Source organism: Numida meleagris, chromosome 22 (assembly GCF_002078875.1).
Source record: "Numida meleagris isolate 19003 breed g44 Domestic line chromosome 22, NumMel1.0, whole genome shotgun sequence".
NCBI classification, from domain to species: Eukaryota; Metazoa; Chordata; class Aves; order Galliformes; family Numididae; genus Numida; species Numida meleagris.
Genome location: NC_034430.1, coordinates 4,663,191 through 4,675,648, shown reverse-complemented (window position 1 = coordinate 4,675,648; position 12,458 = coordinate 4,663,191). Strand labels below are relative to the sequence as shown.

The following is a 12,458-nucleotide window of genomic DNA, read 5'->3' as shown; positions in this document are numbered from 1 at the left end:
AAAGGAAAACACAACAACAACAACAATCACCAGGCAACACATTATTGTATTATTCATGCCCAATAGTTGAGAGTGATTGAGGTGGGGAAAAGGAGGAGAAAAGCCCTGCAGAATTCATTACAGCTCCAGCACCGCAGAACCTCACAGGACCCGGGATGCTGTGGCCTTAATTGGAGCTAATGGGTCCCTGTAGCACAGGAGATGTCTTTGAGTCGATGTGCAGAGGGGCAGAGGTTTCCCCACCCACTGCCTCATGCAATGCATGACGCGTTTCGCTTCTTGTATCAGTTGGTTGCTGCAATACTTTTGTTACTGCAATTCCTTTGCATTTCAACCTATTTTAGTCTAGATGCATTGTAAGCACAAGCATAATTTCTCAATTGAAGGCAATGATTTAATTGTTCAATGCTATTTAAGTGTATTACTTTGCTTTTCAAGTAGACAACTTTCATATTTCCCTGGTCTTTAGATAGGGAAGGAGATTTCTATCTATCCAAGGTATTTATAGAGCCCATTATCTTAGTGTCTGCTATCTGATGTGTTTATCCTCGCAATGCCTATTAGTTATTAGGCATGGTTGTTTTTCTGCTTTATAGGGTGTGAGAAGAGGGGAAGTAAATGTACACTGCTTAATGACTTATTCAGCTGAGCACTGAAGGTAGAACAAGGGACTGATGCGTATGGGTTCTCTAGAACCCTCCGTCTTCTCTACAGAAAATATTCAAGGCTCAGCCCTGCCGCCGAAGCTTCAAGAGCCAAGTCCCTTGGCAGCAAAGAGCAGACATTGTTTATCCACAGCTCCGCTCCAGAAAGTCTGGCCTTGCACCGAGGGACGGCTGCATGGCTGCTTCCATCCCATCCCGCACTTGCTGGGCTCCCTGGCTGTGTCCATCCCCGCTCCGGCAGACACAGAGCTGGCCAGGGCTGATAGGTTCCTGCATGGGGATTTGAGTTTCCCCCCTCGTGCTGGCTGTGCACTGCTGCCCTCCAGGCAGGACAGCCTGGACCATGGCCTCATAACCACGGGCAGAGCGCTGCTTACTGATAACGCCCTGCAACTGTCAGCAGCACAGAGGCAGGGGCTGGGCAGGAGCTGGAGCATGGCCCAGGCTGAGCTACCACGGCCTAATGAACTTCCACTGCACTGTTTTCTGTGCACAAGCACGGTTTCATCCAGGTTTGAATTGATTACGAGTATCAACGCAATGACAAAACACTGCTTTTGGGATCAGACTTCTCGCAGTAAATGGTTATTTGTTTTTCGGCGTGAAAATATTAGCTTATCTGGGGTGATACAATTCTTCCTCTCTCTCCTTCCACCTTCGTTACTGCCTGATTTGTGCATGTAGTTTAATTAAAACCGTACAGTATTTCCACAACTTGGTATGTCTCTGCTGCTGGGCGGGTATTTGATTTATATACAACATTCCAGTGAAACTGCCTGGAAAAATTAAATAGACATGAATCGACTTGCCGCAGGCTTTTGAAATCAAACATTTCACAGCTAACTCCCCGCGGACATCTCCTTTCAGCCCGACGCAGGATAAATGGCACTGTAAGCTACTATGCACCGAGCTATGTTAAAATGTAGTCATTAGGTTTGGGCTTTATAATTGTAGCTGTTTGCCAAATGATAGCTTGGGAGCCAGGGAGCACTTTTGATTCATTACTTGTGATTATATGATTATTAAAAAAAAAAAAAAAGAGAGAACCCGAACTAGTCGGGCTATTAGTCTTCTATTTTTTGTCTTGGCCTTTGGAATGAATGTACACCTGTGGCAAAAGTCAGATGTTTGTAGAAGCAGTTTCAGTGTAACTGTGTTTGATGAAGCTATTGTGAATGCTTCCTCTGCCGTGTTTTATCTGGAGGTGTAAGCTGTTAGCTCGTGGATGGATGCTTATTCTGAGCTGAGCTGCAGTTCTTTTCAGAGGCTTAGTACATCATAAACAAAGTCAACTCCTTATCTGGATCTCAGCTTTAGTCTTTATGTGCGTGGCTTAAAATAGACCAAGACAACACATTATGCGACAGAAACCCCCAACCTGTCGTGTTGTTCTGCATTCATCTATACGCCCTGCTCCAGACCAAGAACGAACATCCAGGAGCGATGCCTTCCAGCACGGGGACCGAGGGCTGCGAGCCCCAGCCCCTGCGGCAGCGCTGTGCGGAGCCTGGGCTGCCCTCACCTGCAGCTCTGGGCTGTGTCTGAGTTTCCAGAGGTGCAAGCAGGAAGAAAAGAAACCTCTTTGTGCCTCTGGATTGCCTGCGGAGAGCATCCAGTTCCCATGCATTGAGCTGCAGGTTCATTCCGAGCTGAGTATTTTGGTGTTAGTCATCCTGGAGCTCCCACAATGCTCATCTTTCCTGTCCCGTGCTAGATGGGACTTGATCCAGAATTACTAGCTTTGGGGAAGGCAAAATAAACCCACCGGGGGAACTGGGCTCAGCTGTGCCCTTTCAATAATTTATAGCAAGTCTTGGGCTCTAATAACCTAATCACAAGGATTTGGGGAAGGAGAGAATGAATTTGTTTGTTTCCTTGTAGCCACAGGTGACGGTAAAGTGAAGAAAGAAAAATTAATCCCGTTTTCTGATTTGTTTTATAAAAGGTATGCAAATGGTATCAAGAGGAATGATCAAAATGCCAGCGATCAGTGGATTGCTGAGAGTGAATGCTAAATCAGTCCTTCAGGGAAGCGCTGCTGGTTGGGCTCAGGAGTGCCACCAACTGCAAAATGCTGCGGGTCTGAACTTTCTCTAAGGTCACCCATAGGGTTCGTTGATCCCACCAGGAGCTCGTGCACAGCAACTTGGTGAAACAACAAACCTGGTTGGTGCATGAGAGGCCTACGGAGTGGTTGTGCAGTGTGCTGAGCGCTGGCTCCTCTTCTCTGAGCTTTGTGCCTTCAGTCTGAGCTCCGGCCGTGGGTGAGAGGGGCTGGGGGTGCAGGGGTGCCAGCCCCCACCTCCGGAAATCCTGCTGCGACGGAGGGAACCTGTCATCTCGTGTTTGCGAGCGCTTTTCAATTTAATACATTTTAATCAGAAAATTAATCAGGAAACACCAGTTCAGCAAGATAATTGAACAATGAAGAGACATGATAATTACTGTTTAGTCTAATTAACTTTGTTAAGTCTTTATTGGGAACAGAGACTTCCTGAGTGAAACTTATTAAATGGTTCTCCCTGGAAAACAGAATCCACATCAAGAATCCTTTGTTACTCGTCAGGAATCGGATGCGTGGCTCTAAATCACCATTAGGAATCCTGCGGGTGGGTTTAGTTCCCTCTCGGGCTGATCTCAGTCCATTCCCCACCTCCAGCTCGCTGCCCGGCTGGTCCTGCCCATGGTTTTTGCTTTCCTATCAGAGCGTAGCATTAAATATTTATCATTTCAGGAAGGAGGATTATAAATAAATATTGAAATGAACTTTAATGGCTTTTGATCTGCTGGGAAAGCTCCTTGGCTGCCATCCAGCGAGCGGTGACCCATGGGTACCTGCGTTATCTGTATGGGGTGAGGTCGGGAGGATGAGAGATGCAAACTATTGACCCTTTAGGAGAAGCATGGAGGAATGTGATTTAACAGTCTGTGGCTGGAGGGGTTATCTGCTCGAGGAGCAAGCTGTGAGCCGGGGGGATCTCAGCAGCTCGGCTCTTGCTCTTAGTTTTGTCATGCCAAACCTGAGACGTCCTCGAGTGGCTGCAGGGTCTCCATTCGTGGAGCTGCACAGCACCTGGCCTACCTGGAGACAGGAGTGTCCCAATAAGCAGTGGTCCTTTGGCTGTTTAAGGTGAGGCTATGTGGTTTGCTGTCAATGTTGATGACTATTGCAAACCAGAGAGCTGCGGGGCTGTGCCTACAGACTTGCATGGCACTGGTGCTGTAGCTGGAATCCCATTCCCACAATGCTGGTTAGATTTAAGACCCCAAGGATGGAGGCATGTCCCCTGATGGGGGTTGCAGGCATGCAGGTGGATCAGTCCCTCTGAGGCAGAGCCCTGGCCTCCCTTCAGACCTCAACATTTTCAGTTAAACTGGGGTGCAGGATGGCTCCCTGAAATCCCATTATCTCCTCCAGTTAATTTGGGCAACTGACAGCTCGAGCGTTTTGAATTCCTTGTCAGTGAATGGCATGGTAATTGCATTTCTAATTTACTTGGTCCAGTTTGTAATTAAAAGGAGCACTCTGACTTATCGTTGTCGGATGTCGCTCTCGGGTTTTCCCTCCCATGTCCTGCTTTTAAGGCTGCCGAGCCGGCTGCGTCGTGCTCAGCCCCGAAGCGCGAGGAAGACAACTTCATTACTCGTCTGTTTTTCTGGGTCACCCAGTGGCGGTCGCTGTTTTGTTCAGCCACGCTCTGAAGCACTCCATATTTTCACGACTTGAAACGTGGGTCTGTTGGGAACGAGCGTTAGTGGAGAGTGCAGCCTAACAGCCTCGCGTGCTTGTTTATTTTCTTCTTCCCTTTCTCTTGCAGTTAATTATTTTGTAAACGCGGCCGGTGAGCGTGGGATCAGTCTGCGGTCCTGGCAGCAGTTTGCCTTCCACCAGGGAGAGGCAGCTAATGGTGTTGCAGAGGAGCAACTCTTGAGAACCCTTCTGATGGAATTTTTTTTCCCCCCTCTCGTCGTTTCCTGTGGTGTCATTTAGAAAACGAAATTGCCAGAACTTTAAAACGCTTCCCTGGCTGATGGAGAGAGTTAATTACTGTTGGAGAGGGGCAGCTGGGCAAGGCGAAAAGCTGGGAAATGGAAGAAAAAACAGGGAAGAAGCTGCGGTTTCAAAGGTGGAGGAAAACAGAAAGAAACAACGCTTTCCATCAGTTAGGTACCTAAAAGGAGCGATGCAGTGTCGAGGTGGAAGGAAGAATCCCATCCTGTTATCGTTCCCTTCCCTGCAGCCCTCCCGGGTGTGGGGACAGGCCCTGCTCTCATGAGCAGCGAGGGAGCACTTTCCCCTGCACTCACAGGGCGTTGTGTCCGTGCTCTGCCTGGCACTTGGCCTCCCCTTGCTGCTCGGAGCTGCAAACACTTTTCCTACTCGATGGGCAGCAGGCACAGCGTGCCGGCAAGCTGCACCACGCTGCTCACCGTTATCCACTGCCCTGCACAACAGCTTTCTCACGGCTCCTTGTGCAGCCTGTTTCTTTTGTCATCAAGCTCCTGGTGCTGTGCCTGCAGCACTCACCTACGTGTTTAATTCACTTCCCTGGAACAGGCAGGCTACAGAATCCCGAATAAATGCTCGTTGGTCATTAAAGCCATATTTACAGAGACTTAACGGCTCTGTAATAGACGTAGAACTTGCTCTGCAGAATTGTTACTGCATAAATACACCAGAATAAGCAGCTGGTGCTTAAAGGCTTTGTAATGCATGGAAAGCTGTAATTTCCTGATTAACAGTGGTTGATTGCGATTGTATTGCAATATCTATTTCCTAGCGTCATCAAAAACCTGACCCATCTCCAAAAACGCCAGATGAAATGGGGGTGCTGTTAGAGGTGAGGAGAATGACCGAGGGCTGGAGGAGCTTTGAGCCCTGATTTTGAATTGCTCTCAGTGAGTTCTGGGTCTCTGCGGGGCCAGCTGTGGCAGGGCTGGCTGCTCAGCTCAGTGCACAGCTCCCACCTGTGTCCCACTGAGGGTCTGCTGCTCATCACTGAGAGCCCTGTTCATGGGAAGCCAACAAAAGCCACTCCTCCTTGTAGATATTTACTGGTGGTATATACTGGTGGTTAACGTACTTATGGTATGGAACTCTTTCTAATGGGCAGGATGTCAGTAGGATCTAGGTTTGTCTTCTGCATGAACATCCTCTCACCCGAAGAGCGTACAGGGTCTTTTAGTCTTTATTTTAAATAATGATGTATCCCTGCTTGGAAAAAAAAAGAAAAAAGAAAAGGGGAAAAAAAGGAGTCAAGAATATAAATTAAGTCTTCAAATGTATGTGCAGTTCTCTGTGACACAAACTTTGCTCTTGGGGTTTATGATGCTAATAAAATCCTACTCTCTGCTAACAGCTCTTTCCTTCGTAGCCTCACAAACTGAGACAAATAAGTGCATGTATTGAAGGAGTTCACATTTTATGTCTCTTTGCATCAATATGGCCCTGCTTTATTGACATTTTTAGGTAGAAACTGGCTAGTCATGCTTGGACTACATTAACTATTATTTATTGTTGGGGCTGAGCATCCAAGCCCTCCTTGTTCTGGGTGGTTGTACATACAAATCAGAGCTGTTTGTATCCCAAAGAGCCTCTAAATATGATGAGGGGAAGAACTAAGTGAGATGGAAAGGCCAAGAGGCAGCAAGCCAGGCTGGGTAAGCTGCAGGAATGTGCAGAGAGGGCACAGAGGCTGCTGCGTTGGAGCCTTCCTGACATCGTCAGTAATGGGCCCCTGTGTCCCAAACCGCCTGCTTGATTGAGGGTTTGTGTCTCTGCTGAGGATCTGGGTTTTCCTTTGCACGTTTTTAGATTTAAAGTGTCAGGTGCTTAGGAAGATAGTTATTTTATGTGATCAGCAATAATCATTTTTTGTCATCCTTAGAATAAATCACGTTAGAAGCTGCCTGAGCAGGGCAACGTAAGCGCTTGGAGCCAGGATCCTGGGCACTGATGGTCCTGGCACAAACGTGAATTAGAGAGCTGCAGTTCCTGGTGAAATGTTTGTACTTTTGGTTGGGAGACAAATGATGACGAGTTACTGCTGGCACTTGGGTACCAGGTCAGGCAGCTGGGCCAGCAGAGGGAGCAGGGAGTCGAGCCCCACGTCTTAGAGGATGTGGATTTAAGGATGAGTGATATTAGATCAGATCTTGCAGTAGAATCTGTGGTCTCTGTCATCCCAGTTCTCTGAACTTCTCAGACAACTCCATCTGACTTCCTGTCATTTCGTAATGCTGGCGTCTTGTTTTCCACCCAGCTTCTTGCCAACTTGGAATAATGACAAATAGCTCCATCTCATCTGGACGTTCACGTATGAAGCCGCAGGCGGGATGTGCAGTGGAAACACGGTGCAGAAATCAACCCTCAGAACGGAATTAACTTTTAGGAGGATCTCACAAGTAAGTGGCTCATGCCCTTCAATGTATGCTGTGAATCACTGGCAACGTGACTGTTTGTTTGTTTGTCACAAAGATAAGGCAGGGTCAAATTCAGCCCTCCATCAGACACGTGCAGGGCATGGGGCAGGTAACCCTGCTCTCTGGCAGCTGGTCCTGCACTGGCTTTGCTGTGCTGCAGCTGGGTGCTGCTCCAACAGGGACTGCTCTGCTCCTATCGTCCTGGGGAGGTGGCTCTGGCCAGCAGAGCTGGGGCTGGCCTGCAGTGTGCCATTTCCCTCTGCCTAGAAAATCTCCACGCTTAATTTGCTCTCTTTTTAGGACCTGGGCTTGTTTCTAAGAATAGAGCTTTATTCTTCACTTTCACATTCTAAAGGACGATGACAAAAGAGAGAGAGAGAGAGGGAGAAAATGCCATAAACTGGGACATTTTGTTAACCACATTCACTGCACATCTGGGAGCTCTTTTGGTACATAATTGCTGCATAATGCCATTCACAAGCCAGAGCCTCATACATGTCCTCTCAGAAGCTGGCGTTACAATGATGTAGGCCATGGTTTGGAAACTGAATGTGACCTGTTGGTCGGGTATGTGGATCACAGAGCAGAAAACACTTGGTTCCTTCTCGTTGCTCCATGAGATCCTGGTCAGGCCATCGCTGTGCTAGTTTTTGCAGTTCTGCTAGCCTCATTGCCCCCAAGCCCAGTGCTGAGCAGAGGGAAGTGCACTGCTTAAGTCCTAACGATGCTTCCCTGCCTTTCCTTTGGATTGTGTAGCTCTTAGTCATCTAATTAACTAATCCCAAAATGCTGGGGTCCTCATCCAAAATGCATTAAAGGCGTGCCAGTTCTGGGGATAAGTGCTTGCATCATTGTCTCTTCTTCCCAGCAGCTGGGAGATGTGGTGTATTTTGGACAAATGGTGTCTGATGATGCATGAATTCAAGTTTAAAACAAAGACAATGGGGTGATCTTCTACCACTGTCTTAACTTGAAAGCGGTGCCTGTCCGCGCCACGTGGCGAAGATGATAAATTGCACTGAGTCCGGAGCCATCAAATTTCCTGCCTGTCTTTCTTAACCTTGGGACAAATTAAATCAAATTCTACTGTGAAGCCTAAAGACATAAAATTTGTTAGCTGTAACGGTATATTCTGCCAAGCAGTCAGAACTCCCTAGTATTAATTACTTTATTCAGTAAGTTAAACAAATGACGTGATATCTGGATTCAGGGAGAAGCCACCCAGGAGTATATAAAAGATGCAAAGATATTCCTGCCAGTGAGCATCCAAACTCCAGTTGCTAATTTGATGTGGAGAGCAATAATCTGTTCTAAAGCTGCCTCCGTTCCTGAGCAATGACAAACCACGTGTGAGCACAGTTAATGGAACTGCTTGAACAGTGCCTGAAAGTGATAACTGCCATGTGCCGGGCACGGTGGCAGCTGGAGGGCTCTGTTTCTGCTGGCTTTCCTCTTCTCCAGCAAGCAGCACCAGCAGAAGGTGGTTCCCCCTCATCCCAGGCTGCTCGCTGCCTGTCCGTGCTCCTCCATTGCAGTGAGCATCCCAGGGCTCTGCCAGCGGGGACTGCAGACATCTCTCTGCTGCTGGAAGGGAACTGGAAATCCCGTATCTGGTTTCTTTCACAGCCCAAGCTGGGAGGATTGTTTTCCCCTTGCAGGGAGAGCAGCTGAAGGAGGCAGCATCTGAAATGGCCACAGCTGTTGGTGAGGGCACTGCCTGGCTGTGGCTGTGCCAGCAGAGGTAGCAGGATGAAATCAGAACCATCCTGCGTGTGGTCTTTAGGACCAGAAGGGACTGTGAGATGATATCATCTAACTGATGGAATGCCATTTGCTTACCTTGCTCCTGGTCACAACTTCTGTGTGTGATGCGTATTTTTCAAAGAGATCTGGGTCTAGTTTGGGAGGCACCGAGTGATGAAGAAGCTCCCGCTTCCAGCTTGTTTGAATAATTAATCACCATTACTTAAAAAATGCTAGTCTCATTTTGCATTCCTATTTGTCTGGCTTTAATTCGCAACAAGAGATTCTCTCTGTGCTTGTTTTTGCCCTTAGTACCTGATCTTTTCTTTCTGTGGAAGTGCTTTACACTGTAACCAAATGATCTTTCGAATTTCTTCCCGGTCAGTTATGGACATTTACAATGCAGAATGTGGGATTTCTACATTCTTCATGCAGAAACATTTGTTTCCCAGCGCCCATCTCCAGCTCTGTGCCTGTAACAGCACACTGCAAATAGCTGGGGATGTTTCCATTCCCAGGGTGCCCTTCAGCCGGCTTGCTGGGATAACTCTTTTGTCTAACTTATTAAACCCAAAGCAAAGCTTTCAAAGATTTTTTCTTTTTAAATGAAAGCGGTATTAATAGGTTTAAGCACTGTGGTAATTTTGGAAAAGATAAAGCATTAACATGGAAAAAAAAGGAAAGAAGCTGGATGGGCAGGGTGCTTGCTCTTGCATTACAGCACTCTGTTAGCTTGCTCTGCCCTGGAAAACTTTGCACACTTGCTGTGGTATTAAACTTAATTTATACCATAAAAAAAAAGAGGTGGGAGAGCTGAAAGAAAAAAAGCACAAGTTCAATCCTGCCAGATGCTGAGTGCTTTCTTACAAAGCGCTGAGTTGGCAGAAGTTGCTGCTGAGCATCTCTGCGAGCGCTGCTCCCGCTTTATTGTCAGCCTGGTCTGCAGAGCTGGCCCTAAAGCAGCACGGGGGATTTCCAATAAAACAAAACTCATGTCCAAGTGTTAAGATACATGCACTTCGCTATACGGAGTCGTTCCAGAGGGCAAAATGCTAATTTGTCATCGGGCCTACGGGGAGGGGAGAAAAGATGTTCTGTGCAGCAATACAGAGCTCCTGCATCCAGGGAGATGGAGCTCCAGGAGCAGTGCGTACACCTTAAAGTCATCGCTCAAAATTGCTGCCATGCCTTCTGGCCTGGCAGTCCCTGGCCTTGTTTTTGATACGGGGCAGCAGACAGCATCTGCTTAGAGGCTTTGAAGCTGCAAAACTGTTGTGAGGGAACCCAGGCGCAGAGTCATGCCAGCAAGCCGTGGGTAGGCGATGCTGGGGCGTGCATAAGGCAATGTGAAAGCGAGGGGTGGATGCTGCCTGGGTACCAGCATGGTGAGAGGCAGGCATCCTCCAGGGCCTTGGCTGTGTCTTGCAGGGTCCTGGGATTATACAGATATGGGAGATAAGTACAAGCTCTGCCTGAAGTGGTACATGGGAGAGCCAAAGCTCTTCTGGGCAAGAACTGCCTCCTTCGCTGAGTGTGACCCAGAACTTGTGTAACGCAGCCCTGATCTTTGCCCTAAGCTCAAATCCTGTCAGCAGCTGTAATTAACAGCAGCAAATGTGGAAGCAGAGGTCGGGGCAGTCTGGTTACGTGACTCAGGTTTGGGAGTGCTTTGCCACCACAGGGCCGTGCAACACCAGAGCAACCTCACTGCCACGACTTGCAGCAGCTCTCTGCTCACTGTGGATGCTCCCAGCTGCCAGAGGGGCTGCAGCATCGCTGAATGCAATCACGACTGAGATGGGGTCTGATTCAGGAGAATAGTTTTCTTTTTAAATCAGAAACTTAGCAGTAAGTTGAGTTTTACAGAGTCCCACAGTCCTTCAGAAGGCACCGCACGCCTATAAACGAGCACCCCCATCTCTCTAGCACACCATAAAATCTCTCCGTAACGATCATCATGACAACAATAAACTTGTTATTACCATTCCCCGTGATTTATCAAGCTGGTGGGAAAGGTGGGGCCGCTATTTTATCGGGATGATCGAATGTTTGCAGAGGGAAAATACAATCTGCATTCCTCCAAGGCTACTTTTATACATGGAACGATGAATACATTTCTTTTCCCATTAGCAGTTTAACATTGTAGGACGCAGAAGCACTTCTTCAAAGTGAATTTTTTTTTTTTTTTGGAAGCAGCATGAAGTTCTGGCTCCGTAGGAGTGAATGAAAGAGCCTGTGGAGCCCTGGGAAAGCGAGCACTCAAGCCTTCCCCACATGGGGAATCCCTGGGTTTTATTTTGCTCAGACAGTTTTGATCATTTGAGATGTCCGTGGTGCCAGGGACATGCACGGGGCAGCATCTGCCTTCACCACTCAGCTCTGCCATCCCCTTGCCCTGCCGTGGTGCTGGCCACGTGCCATAGTAATGCCCAGCAGAGTGAGCTCAGCGGCCCCGGAGTACACAGGGCAAGTGATGGAAGGAGACTTTAGCCCAGAGAGAATAGAGGTTGAAGGCAGACGAGTCCTTTCTGCCTCACGTGCTGCTCAGCCAGGCATGTGCATGGTAGATAGATGATGGATGGGGCGATGTGAATCCCAGCCTCGCGTTATCTGGCCATTTCTCTGTGTTAAACATTTTCCATTGTTTTCTGCTGAGTTAAGGGTCTGTGCAGGTACCCTAGAGATACTGTATTTAATAGTTCCAAATGTGCAATCAAATACAATTAATAATAGTAATTGGGGTAACCAGTACGCTGTTGTAATTGACCTAAATGTTCCTTACTAATTAGAACTACTCCAGTTCAGAAATCATTCACAAGCCAGAAGTGTTTTACACTTGGAAAAACGAACTGGCCTCCATCTGTGACGTGTATCGTTGTGCTAACACAGCAATGCCCAAGAGCAGGCTTTATCACACTTGTCAGCATTTTCGGGGAATATCACAGCAGGACAGAAGGAAAATGTTTCAGTGGTCACAGCAACAAAGGGGTCAGAAATAGATACCGTGAGCCAAACCTCCAGCTGGCACGGATCAGGGCTCTGCAGAATGGAAATGGAACTGCTGGGACAGGCAGCATGGGCCACGCAGCAGGACAGCGGGCCCCTCAGCCCCCTCCCCATAGCAATGGCACCCAGCAGCCAGCCCCCCCAGGAACACATCAGCCCCTTTCCTGCAAGGGAGAGAGAGACTGGCTACGGTCAGAGCAGCCCACGCTCGAGCCCAGGCCTCTGGGAAGCGAAGCGCTGTGGGTAGCAGGGCTCAAGCAGGCAGCGAGGCAGAGAGGCTGACGTTGCAGGGAAATCAAAGGAGAGCAGCTAAAGGCCTTGGCAGTTGGTTGCCCAAAGCGACCGCAGCCATGTGTCTTGTCCCGAAAGGTCTCATCAGCTCAACTCAAATGTCATCTGATCCCGAAAAGTGAGGGAGAGAAAAAGAAGTGTCCTTGCTGGGAAATAATGAGTGGGCTGCAAGGAGGAAGGGAGCAGAGGAGCAGGGTCCTAGCAGTCGTGAGCGAGCGGTGTTCCTCCTCTCCCACTTTTTGTCCAATGATACTAATTTTGGGGGATTATAAAAACTGCTGGTTTTGTAGCAGCACTGGTACTCCTCTGTGCCAGGCACTGTATAAATGC

At 48.2% G+C, this 12,458-nt stretch overlaps 1 protein-coding gene across 1 annotated transcript in view; it reads left to right on the top strand.

The window, feature by feature from the left end:
* LOC110387432 overlaps positions 928 to 12,458 on the top strand; it is a 62,785-nt gene continuing 51,254 nt past the window's right edge. The window contains exons 1-2 of the mRNA XM_021375558.1: positions 928 to 1,555; positions 6,929 to 7,070. Of these exons, the coding sequence (XP_021231233.1) occupies positions 7,002 to 7,070 (69 nt within the window). The 5' untranslated portion in view covers positions 928 to 1,555; positions 6,929 to 7,001. The remainder of the gene's footprint in view (positions 1,556 to 6,928; positions 7,071 to 12,458) is intronic.